We start from the raw sequence: 22,356 nt of genomic DNA, 5'->3' as shown, positions 1-22,356 counted from the left end.
CGTGTGGCGTGCTACCTCTGTGCCTTGCATTGCCACTTGAAAATTTAATTTTGAAAGTTTTCCGCTTCTGTGTTTTCCAGATCTCTGCGGACCCTGCGTCTGTTACCGCTCAATAAATGTCGTCGCTTTCTTCATTTGTCTCCGTAGCCCCGAGTATTGGTTTCAATCGGTTGAGGGGTTGTTTATTTATCTGTCTCTCTGTCTATTTGCCCGATTGTTTACCGTAGGGAGAAGCAAGGGGGCTTCGGCGCCACTGGTGAGGTGGGACCCCAAGGACCCAAGGTAATGAAGTGGCGGCTGCGAACTTGTTTCTTCACGGAGGCCGCTGGTGCGCTGTTAGCTAAGCCATCCCAATGGCAGTAATAATTAGAAGTGACAACAGCAACAACAAACAACAACAGCCGCGCCAACATATGTACGTACAACAATGCACGCGATAGGAAGCAGGGTTTCGCCACCTGTATTCAGATTCTTCATAGTTCGTCGGGGTCAGATCACCCGCGTGAGCAAAAATGTGCTTCTTAAAGCCTCCTCCCCCAGACACGTCCAGTGAATAAAGTTTCCACGTGATGAACAAACGTGCCGATGTATTACCGCCTCAATGTTTTCCGACGTTTGGCCAGCAGGTATAGCAAGCATCGTCAAATGGAATCGTTGTGACCCGTGGAGTATCGGTCCTCCCATCATGCCTGGCATGTCACGAGACATTTGTTAATGTAATTATTAACCGTTTCCCGTCCTGAGACAACTCCAAGTTACAGGTTGGATCCCGTTCATCGTTGAATCTCGGACCGAGCAAGCGGATTCGTCATTAATTTTCCTTGTTTGGCTATTGGTGTTTCATTATTGAACACTGAGTGTGTGTCGATTCAAACAAAGTGAGTTCACAAGAAAGAATACAATTCCCCCAGCAGTTCGATAGATCGTCAGCATTCGGGGGGGGGGGGGGGGGGTCACGTTTTGATTCCTGAATCAATTTGTTTCCATCTTGTTTGAGTCATCGCCCTTGTTTTCTCCGTCTCGTGTTCTACCACTGAGCCGTGAGAGCTATTGATGCCTCTCTTGGAAACTCACCGATTTAAATTGGCCTTTAAGCCAGAGTTCTGGCCATCTATCCTGTCTCCGTTGATTTCCTGCTTTCCACGCATGGCACATTGGTATCTACGTATGAAATGCGCCTTACAAATGCTAAATTATTATTCGTTTCTTGCCTCATGCTATTGACCTCAAGGTGAATTGTCACAAACTTTCCAGATAATTTATAAAAAGCATACATAGTCAATTGTTAGACGCGTAAATTAATGTTTTTCGGTATTTTCAGCATGATGAATGCAGCATCCTGCATCGAAACAAACACTAAAATATATCAAGTTTAATAGCATAAAATATGAAGAAATAGACGTATATAATTTTATCCAGATACGACTTACTAAGTCTCAAGGCTTGGCAGTAGGATGTTTGGCATGATCCTTTTCAACAGACGTGGTTTGGATGCTGTAGACTCTTATGAGTAAACGACCCTCGAAAATCCACACGGGTGCACTAGGAACCCACTTGCAGTTCTTGCAATCTCCTGCCCACCTCATAGCCGAGTAGATTTTGGAATTTCACAAATACATCTGAACCACTGACCCTCGGTTCAAAAGCCACTCGTTACCAAATGAGTCCTGATTGAGTCTTCAAACTCCTTTTTTATATAATGCTCCCGACCCTGCGATGTTTGGCCGAGTACATTCATGAATATTCACCTTGGTGTGGGGAAACCACTTGTAGAAACCCATACACGCATTAGACCCAAGGCCGGACCTATAAAATCAATCCACAGACGCACTCAACCCGTTGAGTGGACCAAATCTCCCTGTGGACCGAAGCCATCGCTGTAACGCATCCTTCGCGGGACCTCGCATCACTTGCAGTCATACGTCTAGGGCATGCGTTGTGTGGTCGCCGAATCGAAACGCTAACCCAGGCCAGTCCATGCTTCGGTTTTCATTTTCGCGTGCGATTGGCATGTTGACCACGTGCCCTGGATGAGCCCCAGCAAGAAGAGCTTGCGAGCGGCTTCCACTCGGGCTCCTCGCGCGCATTTCCCCGTCGTGTTTCCGGCTGCGGGCGGCCAACAACCTGAAATATTAACAAGGCGCAAGCGATGCTTTGTGTTCCGTTGTGGACATTGCAAGACGTCTTAAGTGTTTGTGTGTGTGTGTGTTTTTTATAACTATGTCTGTAGGGATATCCTGGTCCAATTGGGCCTATGGGTCTCACTGGAAAAAAAGGAGACAAGGTAGGGCAGCACAAAGGGAACCCTTCTGCACGCAATACAATTTAATGTTTGGAGCCTTACACCGATTGTACCATAAAGTATGTTTCTATTCTACGTTTAAGGGCCTTGCGATGCGACTGCATTTACACACTGCATGCAAAGGCACGTGTCATTGTTGTCGTCATGCAAAATAGATATATGCTCCTCCATTCGTGTCTCCACAGTTTTACGGACCGATAATATTTGGCAGCGTTTTTGCTTAAACCAGTCCACCTGTACTCGAGTGTGTTTAGACGTTTTTTGAGTCCCCCATCTGCAGGCAGGTCCGTTCAACACACACTGCTGGGTTGACAAGATAAGTGTCGTTGGCAAGAGGTCTCGGTCATCACGGCGGGGGGTGCTATTCAGCGAAACAAAAAAGCAATCAACGACTGTTTTGTTTAATAAAAAAAAACATCACTTATGCGGCTATTGTGAAGCAATACTGTTAGAAAAATAAACAAAGGCACCAGTTTGTGTATAGTTGTAAAGATGTTTTTTCCTCTACGGACTTCCCGGACCGCTGTTATCAAATCACGATTTTATTTCAGCACGGACAAAGAAAAGCCAACCAACATGTTCACTTCACACTTGAAAGCTCGTAATCCCACTGAGCTACACATACATAAACTGGAAAGAAAGAAATAAAAACAACGGACAAATAAAATTCAACAAGGTAATATGTCTCAGTTGTAAAATAAAAATAGAAATGCCTCGGTGGAGTTACGTTGCAAATATATTTTGGCTGCCGTACGTAGTTATACAGAATTGGGACAGAGCACGGAAAGAGCTAAAAGGTGCAGCCCCGCAATCGCCCGCTCGCGCCAATGCTGGCGGAAGGGCCCTCCCCGCTAGAGGGAGTTCGAGAGAGCCACTGTTAGGGGCCACGGTTTCCGTGTGAAATGTCGTCGCTGATTTTACCGTTCAGCGCTGTGCGCGAGAGGCAAGTTGCACCAGACTTTTTGATGGCCCAACTTTTGGGAAAGGCGTTCCTCTCAATTCGCGTGAGCCCTACGAAGGCGAAGCCTTATTCCTCAAACCTTCGGCAGCCATGGTCTTAATGTCGCCTGCTTCCATGCACGTGCCGCACGCCCGCCGAAACAGCGGACACTTGCGCCTCCGATGGCCGAAAGCGCGATTCGTCGCAATCTGGCTTTGCTTTTTTTTACTCTCGTTTTCTTCAAGCAGTTTAAAATTTGCCTGCTCGGATCTATGGAGCATCTTTCATGTCGCCCGATTTGACCGCGGAGGGTCAGAATTTAATCATAAGGAAGCTGCGCTTTTCAAAGCGAGCGAATTTTTAATGGTCAATTCCACCGCACGCAACGGTCCGCGGATAAACCGGAGAGTCTGAATCGAGCATCTGGGCTTTCGGATGTTCTCATCTCCCTGTTCCTCTTGAACATCCAAGGGCCACACGTCTGTCCCTGCTTTGTGCACGGACACAGACATAGACACCTGCGGCTGCCTCCCTCCACGAAATTTCTCGGTCGTTTCCGCGCGGCCATTGTAGATCCGGCTGCGTTAACGCCGCCGCCGTACAAAGTTCCACATTGTTGAGACGCAGCCACTTCCAGACGCTTCATGAATACAAATAGCGTGTACGCAGCAGTGCACGCTGCTCCTATGGCGAAATGGACAATCGCTTTTCAAACTCGAATATAATGTCAAAGTGAACTTCCAAGAATGCCCCCAAGCGTTTTCCATATGTAAGACAAATGCAGCAATACCCAGATTCCAGGAATGACGCTAAATAATGCATTGTGCTTTATTCTTTCTAGGGGTCAAAGGGCTTTGTTGGACTCCAGGGAGAGCTGGGACCTGACGGTGACCAGGTAAACTGCCTGAAATTATGCTTCACGTTGTGTTTTTTTTTTCCCCCATCACGGTAATTTCCTTCTTGTGCTTAATAATTTAAAGCCGGGCTTGCCTCACTTCTTAGCATTTACAGCCCCTTCTCAACCGCCGTGCCTTTTTCCCCCGCCATATTTTTTTAAAACTTTTAATAAATAATGAGGTTTTAACGAGTTGTCATTTAACCTCGGCGAAAATTGTGGCCATTCCGACAAAAGGTTTTTTTTTGTCGCCCCTTGATGGATTAATATTGACGGGAAAAGTGTTTTGGCAGTTAGCGAATGTACACTCTGCTACCTCTCTCGCTAAGCATGCATTTCCTGAGAATTTCAAGTGGGCTGACACCACACTTGTGTCTGCGTGTGCCCGTCTCTGTACAATTCACTTTGAATAGAAGATGTTTGAAAAAATCAATCGAGGGTGGACACAAAAAGAATTGCACATGTCCGTCCGAAATATAAAAAAGTGTCCAACTTGCGTACAGAATCGACAATTGTGCACACGTGCCTTGCGTTTTTTTGTTGCATTCGGGGCTAAGTGAAGGGGTTTGGATCGGTTGAAAATAAGCAGTTCGTTACAGACATCGTCCAATCGCAGAAGGTTATTGTCAAGAAGCTACAATGGAAAAAAAATAGGCCCCAGCATTAGGCCGAGTTCAAATCCTGATTTGAGCCGGTGGACTCAGCCAATAACCCATCTGGGATTTATAACAATAAGTTACCCCACTGTGCGGAGAAGGCACCCAGCCAGCAGTGGTTGTCCTATGGTTTACTCACCCCTGCCATAGGATCGTGGAATTTCCTACGGCTGGCTCAGAGCTGTAAACCGCCTCGATGCTGCGGATTTGAGCGAGAAATCACCATGAATGTAAAATTAGCTACACGTTATGGATTCCATCCGATCACAGACCGGTTACAATCAGAATCTGACCGTGATAACAGTATAACCCGTCAAAACTAAGTTTTTCACTATAAATCCTTTATATGCGTGGCGGCTAGAGTCCTCTCGTCCTCTGGCTTGAGATGGCTGCCACCTATGGGTCAGATGATTGCATTGCACCATTAAGCAATTGGTAATAAAATATAATATTTTTGTCCTAAAAAGTGTAAAATTTTGGAATTTTTTTCACGAACATTAATTGTCACGCACAACGAGTCTGTGTGGAAAATGTCAGCTCGATTGGATCACGGCAAGTGGGTTAAAAAACGACCGAAAGATTTGCACGGTCGTAAGCAAGCAAGCAAGCAAGTGAACTTAATATAAAGGATTTAAAAAAAACAACGCAACACTTCGGAGCACGCGAGAGCCGGTTAGTGGCCACGTCTCAGGAACGACTCCATTTTTATAAAGCGATCTGTTGCTCCGTCTATGCAAATCATAAAAACGGGGCAATTTTAGACCCAAAATTTTCGCGGACGTGTCGTAATTGCTTTCTGTTGATCGCCGAGCGGTGACAGGCTCCGTTTGCTGGTGGTTTTCCAGGCCGCCGGCGCTCTGTGAATCGCCGGCGCACTGCTGCCGCTGGGTTGTGCGCTCATCGGCAAGGCGCAGATTATAAGGGGAAACGCGGAAAATTCATCCTACTGTGAATAAGTCGATGCCTTCCCGTATTTCTCTCTCCCCCCCTCCCAACTTTTACCCAACGCAGGGAAACCTCGGGCTGTTTGGACAATCCGGGACTGGTGGAACGGGTGGCACTCTGGTAAATACAATTTCGTGCGTGGTTGTAGTCATAACCCGACAGATGACCGTACTTACATGAGCACACAAAATTACGTTGTCACGCTTGGGATGTTTCTTTCTAAAGCGTATTGATGTAATTAGGGTAGGAGTGGAATAATAATACAATCCCCCCATGGCGATTTGATTAAGTTTTTGATAGGGGTTGCCATTCAACCCAAAACTCCGAGATGTATTTATTATTTGGTTATATGGCGGTTAATGCAAGCCACCTCTAGTGGTTGCAGGGGCAATGTGAGCCCATTGCATACATTCATACACGTGATAAATTCCCTGCATCATAGAGCAAAATCGTGTCATTGGAAATTAAGCGATATTTGTAAAACTTCTGACTGCACTCTTGTGTTTTGTAAATGTAATGACACTGTTTAATTACTGCTTTTTATCGACTTTAATTCTGTTTGATGTTTTAACATCTTGGCACCTGTTGTATTGCCAGAAAGGGTAACACATATTGTTATATCATATCGAGAGTTAATTTACGGTTTTATGGTGTGACCCAGGCTTCCCCTTGAATCAAGAGACTGTTGGATTGCTTTGGGACCTTGCCTTAACGAAAGCATTACAACAACCGCCATTCGCGATTTAAGTGGCGGCGACGTCACAACTTCGCTTGTGCATGGCCAATGTGCACTTTGAGGCCACGTGAAGCGTCGCAGCCTCGCTGGCAGGAGGTCAAGGGACAGACCCATGTGGTGCCATGGTTTGACTGACTGAGATGGCTGCCAGGTGCACCACCTGTGCCCCCTACTGTGCCAACATGCCGCGTTTTTCAGCTAAAGCATGCGTTGGATACAGACACGCACGCACTCATCACGGACTTAACAATCGGTGGACCAACGCATCGCCCCCCCCTCCCCCCTCCTACTATTCGTACGACAAGCGTGACCAACCCAGCAGTGCACTGAGCGCACCATTTAAAAGCGACACCAAACTAAGGTCAACCGCTGCATTCTGCGTGCCCGCCATCTTTGTGATCGTCCGTGCTTCTTCCGGTTGTCAGGGCGACCCCGGTTTTGAGGGAGAAGAAGGCTCTGCCGGTCCGATGGGGCCTCAGGTGAGACACCACAACCACAGGCGGCCTGACCGCGTGCGCGCGGACGTGCGGACCCTCTCTCTGCCGTCGCCGATGGCTTCGTGCATGGCACGCGCGCATCTTTTGAGCGCGCGGTCATCGAGGTGGCGGCCGTGGAGGCCCTGCATTTGAATCGAGGCTTCCGCCACTCCGTGGCTGAGCTGCGTTCTCTGGTGCAGCGAGTCGATGGGCCTCGGAGCGGGTCACCGCAATGGCCGCACGGACATTCATCGTAACAGATCTGTGTTTTTTTTTTTCCCACTCACTTGAACTTGCCAAATTACAGACGGCGATTGTTGTGCCATGCGAAAGTTACACACGAGATAATTATACACGGTGATAATTACACGTGATGATTACGCACGTGATCATTACACAAGTCATATTACACCACGTGATAATTACACGTTGCGATAATTGCACCAGTGTGATCATTACACGTGATCATTACGCGCGTGATAATCGCACCACGTGATAATCCAAGAACGTTGGTTCAATGCGGGAGCACGGGGAAGTGTGTCGCTCTCCGTTGTGTGGCTCAAAAGGGTGCCTTGGAGACGTCTCAGAAGCAGTTCTGCGAATTATTCCCCGCGCTGGCTTTTTATCGTCCACGTGGGACGTGAAGCCGCAAATCGGGGCACCGCTTAGATCCGAGCGGTCGTGCTACGTCACTCGACGACAAGGTTGGCCAACCAGCAACAGGCCAAGAGCCACAGAGTACCCATTAGTTTCATTCATTAATCCACTACATTGGGCGCCACGGTGGCGAGGTGTTAACGACCTTCCTGGTATGCAGGAGGTCGTGGGTTCGATCCCGACCCTGATGCCTGCTGTATATTTAGAGTTTGCATGCTCTCCCTGTGGCCACGTGGCATTTTCTCCTGGTCCTCCTGTTTTTCCCTCCACATTTAAAAGCATGCGTTTAGAGTATTTGGCTGCTATAAATTGCTACACGATAAGCCACTTGATTGAGCTATCATTTGTGACCAGGTCGCTTCTGAAAAAGAGCTGTATAGCTCAGTCGGCCTTACCTGCTAAAATAAAACATCGTTTATTTTGAAATAGTTTTTAAATAGCCACATGCGGCCCACCTTGTCTCTCTCCTCTCGTGAATCGTGACGAGCGGGTGGACAGGTCGGCTAAATAGACAACAATATCAAATAATGAAGTTGGGAAACAATGAGTCGATTCTGTACATTTGTGTTCCGTCCTCATGAGAAGCGAGGCGACTCCACAGCAGATACGCACCAGAGGTTTTGCGAAACAGCAACAACGCTTTATTTCAAAGAGTTATTCCGAGGAGCGTTTGTGTGCCTGCAATAATGACCAGACACAACAACAACAACCGGCATTCGCCACTAAGTGGCGGTGACGTCACCACAGCGATTGTGCCAGGCTATGTGGACGGTTAGGCCACGTGAAGCGTCGAACGCCCGCTGGCAGGAGGTTACGGAACATACCCAGGTGCCATGGGTTGACCGACTGAGACGACTGGCCGATGCACCACATGACCAGACACACTCCTTATCACCCTCCACGTCACACAACACCTCAGCTAGGTCCCTCAGCATGGTATACACCCCAAAATCTAGATCAGGGGAGTGCCCCCTTACTCTCAATAGTCTACACACCGCCGCTCTACGGCGTGCTTTCGGTGGTTGTACGATGTCCGACGTTTCGCTGCATGTGCTTGGAAAAGCTCTTGAAAAAATTTCTTATCCCGAAGGTCCCCCCCCACCTCCCCCACTCAAAGCATGTGCAGCGACACATCTGACGGCATGCCCGACGATGCGCGGAACGATCCGAAAACGACACACTTTTGGAGAGCTACCAAATAGGAGGGCGCAATTTGAATACAATTGTCGGGAAGAGGAGCAGAACATTGTTAGTAAAAAGTAAAAAAAATATCAACGCCTAGACACGCGGCTGGATGGATTAATTGATTCAGCAGAACTGCTTAAACTCTGCCTCTTTGATATTCGAGAAAGTGCTCGCTGCATTTAGACCCAGCGCAAGGAGACGTCACGGCGATATGCGCTTTAATTCCCCTTCCGTATCCAAGGAATCGCTCGTGGGTCATTTGCGCTAAGCCGCAGCCAAAGCCGACGTTAATAACAGATTGCATTATGGGCCACTGAGCACTGCCGGGAAACTTCTGAGCGGTCGCCCGTTGCAATGGCCATGCTGATGCTGATTTCCTCCCCAGGGCATGAAAGGTGTGGAGGGGCTGGCGGGGAGCCAAGGAGATGCAGGCTACACCGTGAGTACTGGATGCACTTGATGTGCTAATCTCTGTGTGTTATCCCCAGCATGCCCATAAGACATTAGTCTCGGAGCCAGGGCAGTGATCCGAGCTGCGAGTTTCTCCTGCCCGAGTCGAGAGGGAGGCTACTGTGATGGATAATAATCTAACGTATGAGTGAGTGTGTGTGTGTGGGGAGCGGTAGTGGATGTACCCGGCGACCCGGGTTCGATTCCCGCTCATGGCCAACGGCAGTGACGAGTATCTGAACCTATCCTGGGCCACCCCTATGGTCGGCTCATCCTTAAATGTGTACCTGGTGCGATGCACTGGGGAGACAAAGGCGGCCGGGCGTATTGCTGGGCACCCTTACCCTCGTGCCTTACCGGCCTTCAGCACTTGCCTCAACAATCTGGCTCTACAGAAGGATAGTTGTCTCTGGGGAGCGGTAGTGTACGAACCTAGTGACCCAAATTTGATTCCCGCTCACGGCTTACACAAGTTACCAATTATCTGAACCGTTCCTGGGCCTTCCCTAGGGTCAACTCAGCCTCAAATGAGTACCTGATGCAGTATGTAAACATTAGCTCTGGGGATACAAAGTGTCTGGTGTGTGTGGTGTGTGTAGCGGCATTCTCACAGGTGCTCGCTGTTTGTTGCGCGCGGGGTGGTATTGTAGTGGCCACGTGGCAACTTCATTAATTTGCTGGGTCGGGTAGAGGAGGGTTTACGACGCACAAAAGCAATTGGAAATCATAATACTGGTCATGAAAGTCTAAGTGTTTTAATTGACATTTTTTATTGTTAAGCACAAGACTTGAATTAATGTGTAGCATTACTATAAGCCTGCGATATAAAAACCGCTCACCACCCCCGACGTGCCGAGACGCTCATTGACGTGAATTCAGAAGTAGTTCTGTGGCGTCATGTTTCAGAGCATTTCTCTGAGCTCCAAATGGGAATTACTTCGTCGGCGACTATAATGGCACGATTTTAATATCATTGGGAAGCAGACATATGAGCTGTTGAGCTACAACCACGTGGTCACCTTCCCCCGCACCAGATGCGCTTCTGCTGCCATCTGCAAACGGTCTTCCTTTCTATATTAGGAAAGCTAGTGGAGCCATGCACTTTAAAATCATGGTCTAGATTGAAAAACGAATTTCTTTAGAATTGCCCATTGTGTTTAGTTTGTTGTCCTTCACCCACGCACTCGGATTAATCACGGTTGGCTACACACGGTGCAAAAGAAGTTCAACATACATGTTGCGTTTTAACAATTCTCTCTCTCTCTCTCGGCAGGGGTTCCCAGGACCAATGGGACCACAGGGTGAAAAGGGGGTCAAGGTACGTTCCGTGGAATTAAAAAACAAAAACATTGTTCCTTTCCTTCAGCTCGTTCTTGCCACCGAATCCTATGATCACTGTTACATTGCTTTTATGGCTTTATTTCGGTGATTTCGAAAAGTTTTTTGGTTTGGCCATGTTTGTTTGTTGTAGTACGGAGTAAGACTGATGGCCTTAATCTAAGTTGTCTTGTGGTTGTTGTTGTTTGACTTGCATCCCACTGGGATTTTTGCACACAGCGTTGGTGTATGGTGCTTTTTCTGCAATATTTTGTTGCCTTTTCTTGGATTTTCTGTTTGCACATAGTCACTTTAAGATGTTTTCTTGTTCATGTTTTAGTGCTTTGCTTGTTGCGGTTGCACCCGATTCAAGAGCCGAATGGCTCACAGGGCTACACCAAATAAATGAAACTGAAAAAAAAATGAAACTCAAACTGAAAATCGCGTCGAAAACAACAACAACAACAACAAAACAATTCGATGCACGTGGAACCGACATGGGAAAGGAGTCGAGCTCGCGGCTCCGGCGGACAAACGACGCGCCGCTCGCCGAGGAGGCGATAGGCAAGTCGGGCGGTGTGCGAGCTCGTGGCCACGATGCGAAGTTCGTCGCAAGCGAGCGCTGATCAGGCTGCGCGCCGTTCTCCAATTCGCAGGTCAAACATCGCCGTGCGCCATCGAGCGATTTTCCACGATCCCATAAAATGCACTCTTAAACGAAACAAATTGTTTTGTTTACCAGGTTTGGCCCATTGAACTATGCAGCGATTTTTCACAAGCGACCTGGTCATCACAAATGATAGCCCCACGAAGTGGCTTGTCGTCAGGTTTGGACATTTATCGCAGCCGAATACTCTGAAACGCACGTCGATTCTAAATGTGGAGGGGGGGGGGGAACTGGAGGAGCCGGAGAAAAACCTGCAAACTCCAAATATACAACAGGCGTCAGGGTCAGGATCGAACCCACGACCTCCTGTCTATATCCCGAGGCCGTAACACAGCGCCAATCACAAAACAGGGGGGGGGGGAGGAGGGGTGGGAACAGAAACTCCGCGATCAGCAGCCCGACTTTGGCGCAGCAGGGCCATGCGAAGGGGGAGAATTGGGCTCACTGCCCCATGCCAGAGGGGGACCAGCAGCGGGTGACTTGAAGATTTATATTGGGAGGGGAAAAGGGTAAGATCACTCACACACTGTGGGAAAGAAAGGGACGGGGAGGGAGGAAGGGGGGGAGGGAGGGGGACCAGGAGAGGTAGTTAACATCTCTGCCACCGTGAAAACGAGCAAGCGCGGTGGACCCGCTGACGTGAAGTTGGATGCACGACGTCCGATCACACGACGCCACCGCCATCACCCGCGGATCGTCATCGATGGACCCTTCGCTCTGCCTCTCAAACGAGATCGCGGGCAAAGATGACCAACCTGCGCGCGAGAGGTCGCAATCTTCAATCCACGGCGGCCCTCTGCGAGCCAAGCGTGCATCTCCACAAATTTGAAGATGCCAAGAGACGTTTTTGAAAATGTCCCTTTTGTAAGTAGGTACTTACTTGTTGAACTTCGCTCGCACCGTACGTAGCCAACCGTGCATAATTCCAGTGGCTTCCTAATATTCGAAGGAGGAGCGTTCAGCAGATGGCATCTCAAAATGCGCGATGCGGTGATCGCCTTCGTTCGATGGCGAGCCAAAAGCCGCTGCGAGGATGACCGGAGTTTGCGTGACGGTTTCTGCGCCTTAACGATATCAGCAAGGGTGTTGTGGTTCATTTGCGGCGAGCACTTCGTGTGCAATGAGTGCGAACTCTTCGTTTATTTGTTGAGCAACAAATAGGACTTATTGGCGGTACACCAGTGCAGCATAGCACACCGGTCGTCAAAAAAAGTCTGGCGATTTCCCTGTTGCCCTTGAGTGAGCTGCAGGCTTTCCATCAGAAGTTGCCTTAGCTGCTTTCGCATTCGAACGCGTGACACCATGAGTCATATTCTTAGGTTTTTTCGGTAAAGTCACGTAGGTAAAAAATTAAAATTAATAAAAGTAAAATAAAATAAAAATCACGACGTTTCGGAAGCAACACAAGCTTCCGTCTTCAGGTGGAAACTTCAAATCTAGAACCATGAGTCATGATTTTTTGATGCCACCGTTCCACCAATAAATTATTTCGGAAACGAATCGACGAACCATCTGAACCAGGTCGAGGGCACGAGGAGTGATACCTGCCTTTGGAACACGGAGAAAGCCAATCGGTTGCCACGTTAGAACGTTCGTCTTCCTCCCAGCGCTTCGATGTCACGGGAACTGATGTTGACGCACCACCACCCTGCAAGATGTTCTGACCTTCGAGAAAATAAGTAAGTTTTGCTCTTTATTCTTTTATTAGGTATGATGTTTTTTTTACTATTTCTTTTATTAACATAAGCGTTTTTTTATTTGGAATTATTTTTATATTTTACTATTTTGATTTCTACTATATATATATATTTTATCTATCTCATATCATTTATAATAGGTTTTTTTTGTTATTTAATATCGCAACACTGGTCTACCGCCAATATACGTTCAAATACACAGCACCGGGAGGTTTGGCACCGCAATTTGCCATTCGCAAAAAAATACAATTTAGAAAGCATGAGATGGCGAGCGTTTCCCCCCCCCCCCTTTAGCCTATTTGCAATTTGGCAACGCTCCGTTTGGTTTGGAGCCACGGAAGGGCCGCGCTGGCTGGGTTGTTATTGTGTTCGGAGGCAGACCGTTGTCATTTCTCAGTATCCACCTCCGTTCCGAAAGCGACATAATATTTTGTTAAGGCAAAGAAATCCATTGCCACGGATTTGTTTTGGCGCGGCGGACGACAGAGGTAGAAAAGTAGTCATCATGATCTTCTTGGTTCTTTCGGTAAAGTCACGTAGAAGGGAAGTAATAAAATAATAAGAACCAAGAAGATGAATCCCTGCAGTCACGAAAGCTTTAAATCGAAATTTAGTCATCATGAGTTTTTTTTTGTCCGACACATTACAAAAGCTCAAAGTCGTCTCGTGTAGAAATATCCAAAGCTTAAGTTTTCCTCTTTGACAAATAAACTCCAGAGATTATACCTAGGTTAGATCGCGTACATATATAAATGAGTCGTTAAACCCACCACCACCCGACACAGCCTACGTGTTATACAAAAATGCTGCACGCACGCGCGTATCGTGATATTTAAACGAATATATCTATCTATTACCATTGAGTGTTGATTGAGTATTAGTCAACAACTTTTGTGTCGTGCCGTTCCTCCGTTGGCTTCCTCTCCGCTGTGTTCCATTTCTCTGGCTGCCCCCTTCCATCCTCACCCTTGACCCTTGGCCACCGTCCATCCTAGCAGCGTGTCCTCGGCCATGGCATGGAGTGTTTCCCCGTCGCGTGCGTGGGATCTTCCGGTTTCTTCACTTCTTTTCGCCACACGTAGACGCTCGTCAATTGGCCGATGACACCTTCACATATAGAGGACCGCAGAGCTTGGGAAATTGTTGGCATCGGCTCATCGCGTGGCCGCCTTCCCGCTTGACTGTTGCTTCTCGCACCCCGAGTCATTTTCTCTCTTTCTCCAGGAGAGCCAGGCGAATGCTGTGTGGTGTGTTAAAAGTTGAAACGCTTCTAAATTCTTGTTGAATGCGTACGTGCTCTTGTTAGGGTATTGCACGGCGCGTACCGCCTCATCGCGGTATCTGACCTCTTTCTCCGAGCAGACGACACTGCGGATGTGCCCGCGTGCAGCCCTGAATGCGCATCCCCGGTGAAACTCAAGCGTTTCGTAACCAGTCGTGGAGGTGTCCGCTTTTTAATTATTTCAAAGGCCATTAGTTTCATACGAGCCCGTGTTTTCTTTCCACCGAACAAAGGAAACGACTCGATGGTTTTTCCACTCGCGGCGGTTGACGTCGCTGCGATGATTTCTCCGGCAGGGAGACGTGGGGATCGCCGGCGTTCCGGGCCGGGACGGGATGCAAGGCATGGACGTGAGTAGAATCATCCACGGGAGCGACGGGTTCAAGGGGATTAAAGAGCCGGTTCGCAACCCAAATGGGTGGCACCCGCTCGTGGGTTAGGGGCTGCGAGAGAGTGCAGGCTGCGGCATGGACACTGTGCATGAGAAGTTCAGGATGTGTGCGGGGAATGCGAGCCCCATTGTGCAACGGTAAAACACACTGATGCGCAACGCGACACAAGTACCTTACCAACACAAAACACACGGACATACGGAATTAAAACAATTGCCTTATAAACACAACATTCATGCGGTACGTGGACACGTGATCTCTCTGTGTATCGTGGCCTTTTTACCTGGGTGGGGGCCAGGAGGTGGGGGGGGGGGCCTTACGGGGGCCAGGAGAGACGGCAGTACGGCAATGGATTCTTAAATCCATCTTTGCACAGCCTCGAGCATTGAATTATTTTCACTCGCCAATCAACTATAAATGGACTTTTCCAGGCAGCCCAATTCAGGACCCTCCACCGGCCGAACTGTGTCAACGTGTCCAACAGCTGTAGCCAGACTGCAAGGCGTTACACGCGGTGAGAGGCGAATTAAAAAAATGCTCCTTCCATTGATTGTAATCGTCGAACTTCATAGGGAAGAAGAAAAAAATGGCAAAAATAAATGTATTACATATTCAAAGCATTTTGCATATCCCAAAAATGCATTTCATTAGAGTACTGGAGCAATGTTTTGTCATAAAATAGAACGAAAAACCGCCACTCACGGCGCAGCGTGCACATTGGAAGCCTGCAAACGGCTATGTGATGGAATGTCCAATAACCGACAACACGCAGAGCTTGGCCGCTATTAGCGGCTTGCGGGGGAATGGGGATGTTTCCGCAGGTCGCTCGGTGCATGGTTATTAAGGCTGTCCGCGATAGGAATCCCAAATATTTTGATGCTCATTTCCCCGCTGTTTGCATTGCGGTTTTCAATAACTCGGGACCGCCAGGTTCCACTTAATTGCCGAAGTGGTGTCGTGATGATGATGATGATTTTTTTTCTCCCATCGTTTGCTTTATTAGCGTATTTTTCATATCTGCCCGAGAGCGGTTAAACCACTCCGCAGGCCAGGATATTAAAAGGTGCTCTGCAGCGCGTCCTTATTTCTTCATTATTGTCTGAACTCATAACTAAAGCGCGCGTACGCTAGGCTACGATAATGCCTGAGAGAAATGAACTGTCGATTTAAGTACAATAATCGGAAAGTTTCTTGAAACCACCCCTCCCCCTGCCCCCCTCGCCGCCTGCCGAGCAGTATAAATGGGTCCTCCACAGGTAATCGATCTTATTTATAGGGCACCTTAGCTCATGGTGCTTTACATAGTAAAAATAAAAAGCAGTAACAAACATGGAACGATTTAGGTGGCAGTGGCAGTGCAAGAGCCTAGGAATGAGTGACCGCTACAGAGGTCACACGGAGGTCACGAATGGGCGACAGGGGAGGGACGGGGCCGAGTGGAGGGGCGAGGGGAAGGTAGAGGAAGGGAATGGGCGGCGATGGAGAAGAGGTGGAGCTTCGAAAGAGTTGCGGTGGGGTAAAATGTGGGCAACTCACGCTTTTTCGTAGACGAATCACCCCGCCACCATTCCCCCTGTTGCAGTTCGCAGCGGAATGAAAAAAATTTACCCGTAAAAACAAAGTTTTTCACTCTAAATCCTTTATATGCGTGGCGGCTAGAGTCCTCTCGTCCTCTGGCTTGAGATGGCTGCCACCTATGGGTCAGATGATTGTCTGCCAGCATTAAGCATTTGGTAATTAAATATTTTTTTTCCCTAAACAGTGTAAAATTTTGGGAAAAAATTTTCACGAAAATTAATTGTCACGCACAACGAGTCTGTGTGCAAAATGTCAGCTCGATTGGATCACGGGAAGTGGGTTAAAAAACGACCGAAAGATTTGCACGGTCGTAAGCAAGCAAGCAAGCACGCAAGCAAGCAAGCAAGCGAACTTAATATAAAGGATTTAAAAATTAGCTCCTCCCTTCAAAGTACATTTGGCGGCGGAGGGAATTGCGATGCCTTCGAGTTGCATCGTTGCGGGGTGTCAAGCGCAGGCGTTTGTGTCGCTGCAGCCCAGACTCCTCGTCGCAACTTACTGGGTGCCCCTAAATGTCGAGGTGACCCGGTCGGCCGCGATGGTTTCCATCCGCCTTGCCGCTAGTCGGCGTGCGACGATGCAGCGAATCGTCGATTTAAAGTGATTATTTTGATGATAACATCAGAATCAGTTGCTCAGCGGTCATCCTCATCTATCCCTTCTGGCAGTTGATTATCGATAAAGAGGGTGTACATATTCTAGGTTCTTTCGGTAAAGTCACGTATAAGGGAAACAATAAAATAATAAAAATATAAAACAATACATAATTTTTTTATTGTTTCCCTTCTACGTGACTTTACCGAAAGAACCAAGAATATGAATCCCTGCAGTCACGAAAGCTTTAAATCAGGGTGTACATACTTTTCCACGACCCTCTTTCTTTAGCCAGCAATCACCACTTACGTTCACCCCCAGCCGTGATTCGTCTATGCTGGCTTCTTACCGCTGCGTCTATCCCACCTGGTTTTCCTGTCGTTAATGATCACTTTTATGGCAAACGCAGCGGACAAAACTGTGCAAACCGAACGGAGAGAAACGCGAAACGGCACACATCGAATCGCAGAACACCCCCAAGTGGTGACATTTTCATCGAATCTCTGCCGAGCACAACAATCGCGTGCCTCTCATGAACTCCGGGAATAGGAGCGGCGACTTTAAGTAAAACAACAACGACCGCTCGTACATGTTAATAGGTGTGGGGGTCTCCCTGGCAAATAAGGTCCCTTCACCGTGGCTTAATTAATACGATCAATGAACCGGTGTTAGTGGCGTTGGTGTCGTTTCACAGGCGGTCGATAGGCCTCTGTATTGCGAATGTCTACGTCCACACAAACAGCCCGAGCCGTGCTGAAGATGGAAGTAAAGCGACGCGGCGAGGAACGTACAACCGGAGGGGTTCGATCGCGTTTCTCAGAAACAAGTATTGACTTGTTAGGGCTGTATGGATATCAAAGGTTCCCAATCTCAGCAATTACTGTGACTCTACGATAAAACAGTTCCACCGCAACGGAGGCTTTTTCGATCGCCCTTTATCGATGTGTGTTGGGCGGGTTGGGGGTGGAGTGGGCGTCTCGCCAGTGCGCCCGCGCGTTTGCTGATCGTAGATTTGCATTTTGTTGTTCTCAGGGAGCTGTGGGACTCCAAGGGCTAAGGGGACCCTTTGGAGTTACCGGAGCGAAGGTGAGAGGAGACGGGCGACGCTTGAGGAGTCCCACTCCTCCTCGCCTCGTGGGGCACGCGGTCGAGGGCGCGTATGCGCGCACGCAAGCACGCGTACCGCGCACATGACGCAAGCGCTTGCGGAGTGTGTATCACGGGCGGGCGGGCGTGGGACGTATACGCGGCGAAGTTATTACGGTGGACGCGGAATGATTGAGCAACGGACGTGCACGCACGTGTACATACGCACACGTATGCACGCGCACGTACATACAACAACAACAACCGTCACTCGCCACTAAGTGGCGGTGACGTCACCACGACGCTTGTGCCAGGCCATGTGCACCTTGAGGCCACGTGAAGTGTCGAACATATGCACACGTACGTACATACGCACACATATGTACAAGCGCGCACAAACGAAACAGCACATGCACACAATTGTACAAGTGTGTTTGTGTATGTACGAGCATATACAAAGACAAAGATGTACACCAAGATAAAGATCCCCCGTAGAGCCTTAACAGACTGTTGGGGAAAGTGCTGTTAGCGAACACCTAATGAAGGTTAGTTCGGCACACGATGGGGTGGGTGGCCAGCACCACGCCCGACCGCCTTTGTCTCCCCGGTAGCGATGTTTACTACACACCACACCAGATACTCATTTGAAGCCGAGTAGACCTAGGGGATGCCCAGGACTTACATGCACACACATACACACCAGCATGAGCACACGCACACACGCACAGACGTGCACGTGCAGACGTGCGCGCGTGCGTGTGCGCTTGAACCTGTGGGACTTCCCGTGCGGGGGAGGAATATCACAAGACCCAGGGAGAAGAGAACCGCGCGTGAAGGAGTGTTGGCTATTTAATCGTATTATTATGCAACTGACAATATCACAGGAAGACTTATAGGTTTTCACCGGACGGCCACCACGGTGGGCGAAAAATCAGGATAACGTGGCAAGCCCTGGCCCGGAGCCTGAGTGAACGGTCACCCACGGGAACCCCCGCGGGTCAATTGCATGAATCACCTGAGAATAAATTACTTCCTAACGTGCAGAGCTGTCGGTGGCAAGAATAAGTGGAAATTCCACTGCAGGAGGTGTTTTTTTTATTACGCAACGGGCCACACTCGCTCCAAAATGAGGGCAGCTTTGCTGCGGTGCAAATGCAGCGGCCGGCTCGTCCGTCGGTGGCTGCGCGAGAAATTAAAATGAATGTGGCTTATCACGTTACGCCTTGACATCGGTAGGACAATCGAATCTGTTAGTTTAGTTTTTTTTTGCCGCATGATAATTTAAGCCCAGCTCTCTCCTCCGCGCCTGGGCTCGTATGGGAATACAAATGTGTGTGTGTGTCCCCTCCGACAATCGTACGGCAATACAAATGTGTGGACCTCTGACAATCGTACGGCAAAGCAAGGAGAGGAGTCGTGACGTCACTCGAGGTTGGGTTGACGAGAGGGTGATTGCCGTCACGAGACCTGGGGGTGGTGAAGTGGAATCGTCGGTTCGTGAAATAGTTAGTACACGAAGTTCCGAGGTTTCCTGCTCGTAATGATAATATTGTTGAACTGATTACATTGGCGTGATGGATGTTGTGTGTGTCGCAGGGAGACGTGGGAGACAAGGGCGTTGAAGGACCCCAAGGACACATTGGCCGAGCCGTAAGTTCCCTGCAAAGTGTCCGTGCCATCGTGTTTGTTTGGAGTCTGGCATGGGGTGGAGAGGAGATGGAGCTGATGCGGTACGGAAAGATGTGGAGCTGAGTGGACTTTAAATTTCGATTTAAAGCTTTCGTGACTGCAGGGATTCATCTTCTTGGTTCTTTCGGTAAAGTCACGTAGAATGGAAATAATAAAATAATAAAAATAAAACATAATAAAATTATTCTCACGACGTTTCGGCCACAACGCAAGCAGCCGTCCTCAGGTGATGGACAGGTCTATCGAGAAGACAGAGTCTGAATGAAACACCCCAGGTTTGGAGCATCTATTTAAGCTGAGTGGACTTGCTGATGGCCGGTACCGGCAGTATCAAGATCGGCCTCTGTGGAGGAGGAGGAGGCTCGTGAAGGATGCTACTGGGCAGTTGGAGGCAGTCAACTTCCAAAGAAAACCGAGGGCGGAGGAGCGACGCTCACAGGGAGTCGGCTTGCCTTCCAATATTCACGTGGCCTCAGAGTGCACCCAGCCTGTCACAAGCACCCTGGTGACGTCACTGGCACTAAGTGGCGAATGCCAGCTTTTGATGTTGTGTTGCGTGTTGAACATCTTTCACACCGTACGTAGCCAGGCGTGCTAATCGGAGGTGCGGGGGGGGGGAAGGACCACGAACTAAACACAAAAAGCAATTATCTTGAAATGAGTTTTCAATCCCAGATTGAAAAGTGCATAGCTCCAGTGGCTTCCTAATATCGGAAGTCACTGAACACGGTGTGCATGCACCAGTCTTGAGAATAGAACATTGCCACCTTGGTCAAAAGCCAGTGGTTTCCAGATCAATCAAGCAAGTGGGGGAAGCATTCATCAGCCGTTCATAGCTCAGATCCAATTGTGGGAAATTCCAGATTCCAAATGGCAGGGGTGAGTTCCATCATGCAACCAATGTTGATTTCTCTGCCAGAAGGACTTGTTTTTAATCAACCTTGGAAGTACAATGGGCTGAGTGCACCCCTGGCTGGCAAGCTGTCCTACCGCGGGAGCCACGCACGCGTAATGCCGTGTCGCCCAGTCAGGTTGTGTACTGACTGGTTGTAATGGGCAAAACGCGTTACTAAAACCTCATTGGGGAGGACATCCAATGTTGAAAGGATATTCCAATGGAGGGATTGTGTCAATAAAGTTGAGTACAATATAACTTGTGGGGGGAGGCTGCAGTTGTCATCCAAAGGAAGAAAAAAACCTGCACCTAAACATGAGCTTATCATTTGCATGAATTATAAACGGTTGATTCTCACAGATACACTGCAATGATCGTGATCTTGGGAAGCGATCGTAAGTTGGATCGATGCATCGTTACTTGCCTGAGTGCTCATCTCCTATGCACGTGTGGAAATTCCACTTTCTTCTGGTGGGATCCAGTTAATTTATAGAACAAAGTGGTACCTAATTTATTGATTCCGGGGGGGATGATGGTACGAATATACACCTCCAAATTGCAGTTTGAACTCGCAAACTTGCCAATTGCGAGTCGCGTTATCCGAAGCACCGAACCGCCCTAGATGGACGCTAAATAATACAAACGCAACGAAAGTTTCCTCCCCGCTGCTAATGGAAATCAAAATTACACTCGTGCCATTGTCGCTCTTGGCTGTTGTTGTCGTTGTCGTCGGTGGCGGCTCACTGCCCGTTGTTTCCGTGTCTCCCAGGGACCCAAAGGAGACAAAGGCACAGCCGGGCGTCACGGCAAGCCTGGCAAGCCAGGCCCCAAGGGGATGCGGGTAAGTCTGCCGCCGTCTCACGCGAAACACTCCGGGAAGGGGGGGCGGTGGGGGAGTGGGGGGCGTTTGCGCTCTCAAACGCCCCCCACTCCCGCTCGCTCGTGCCTCCCACACAACGTTGGGCACCGGACTCCTGATGGGCCGACGGACGCCTCCGACCTAAAAAACGCGCCGGCGCTGCCTGTTGACGCATCAGTAGGGTGCCCTCGTTCGTCCCCTTAATGGTGAGGGTGCATTACCCCTGGGCCTGTTATACGTTACGTGTTGGTGCGTTTTCCCCCTTTTGATATATAGATGCATATATACTCAGTGTATTCTGGGAATCTTGAAAGACCATAAAGAATGCTTACGAAAGAAATAGAGACGGTGGTGGGGGAGGGAGACATTTTTAGACACGGAACTGCGTGCCGCTCTGTCGATCCGTACTCCGTGTACGGGACACGTTTGTGAACGCACACGTTGGCACGTAAGAATTTAAAAAGAGCGTGTTTTATCCCCTCGCGGACCTTAAGGGACACTGTTGTTTGTGCGAGCAAACTAAACGCATGAAACGACAAGTTGACAAAGGACGACACGAGATGAATGTGAAATTGAAATCTTCACCGCGATCCCGGTTGTGTATTTCACACGGACGGGCAACGTTGCTTTATAGTTGCGAAAACTAAAATTGCTAAAGGTGTTTTTGTTTTAATTATATATATCTCACAACGAATATGGAAATGCTTTATTTAGCTTTTGGCGTTTCATATGTTCATGTTGCAGGGCTCGATCGGAGACGCAGGTGAAGAAGGTCCCATGGTAAAACTACTCGTTGCACTTTCACGCAGACGCGCACGTGCTAGCACACACGTGCTCGCACACACACACGCCTACACACACACATGTACATACACGCAGACGCACATGCGCACGCACACACACGCATACACACGCGCTCGCACACGCGCACACTTTCCACTCCGCCCGTGTTGAAGAGTCTGCTTCAATTACTGGTGTCTGTCGGCAAAGAAATACACAATGTACATAACACGGCAACAACACTCACAACAAACATTAGCGTCTTACGTTAGCGGTGG

At 48.8% G+C, this 22,356-nt stretch overlaps 1 protein-coding gene across 1 annotated transcript in view; it reads left to right on the top strand.

The window, feature by feature from the left end:
- Window positions 1-238: 238 nt before the first annotated feature.
- The window catches only part of LOC133353369 (collagen alpha-2(IX) chain-like), a 37,525-nt gene continuing 15,407 nt past the window's right edge, over window positions 239-22,356 (top strand). Inside the window, exons 1-12 of the mRNA XM_061569561.1 lie at window positions 239-282; window positions 2,231-2,284; window positions 4,084-4,137; window positions 5,805-5,858; window positions 6,900-6,953; window positions 9,178-9,231; window positions 10,516-10,560; window positions 14,502-14,555; window positions 17,802-17,855; window positions 19,452-19,505; window positions 21,209-21,280; window positions 22,043-22,078. Coding sequence (XP_061425545.1) covers window positions 2,255-2,284; window positions 4,084-4,137; window positions 5,805-5,858; window positions 6,900-6,953; window positions 9,178-9,231; window positions 10,516-10,560; window positions 14,502-14,555; window positions 17,802-17,855; window positions 19,452-19,505; window positions 21,209-21,280; window positions 22,043-22,078 — 561 coding nt within the window. The 5' untranslated portion in view covers window positions 239-282; window positions 2,231-2,254. The remainder of the gene's footprint in view (window positions 283-2,230; window positions 2,285-4,083; window positions 4,138-5,804; window positions 5,859-6,899; window positions 6,954-9,177; window positions 9,232-10,515; window positions 10,561-14,501; window positions 14,556-17,801; window positions 17,856-19,451; window positions 19,506-21,208; window positions 21,281-22,042; window positions 22,079-22,356) is intronic.

The sequence above is a fragment of the Lethenteron reissneri genome, chromosome 43 (assembly GCF_015708825.2).
Source record: "Lethenteron reissneri isolate LAM-NWPU_2019-01 chromosome 43, ASM1570882v1, whole genome shotgun sequence".
NCBI lineage: Eukaryota > Metazoa > Chordata > Hyperoartia > Petromyzontiformes > Petromyzontidae > Lethenteron > Lethenteron reissneri.
This window is presented reverse-complemented; position numbering and strand designations above follow the sequence as displayed.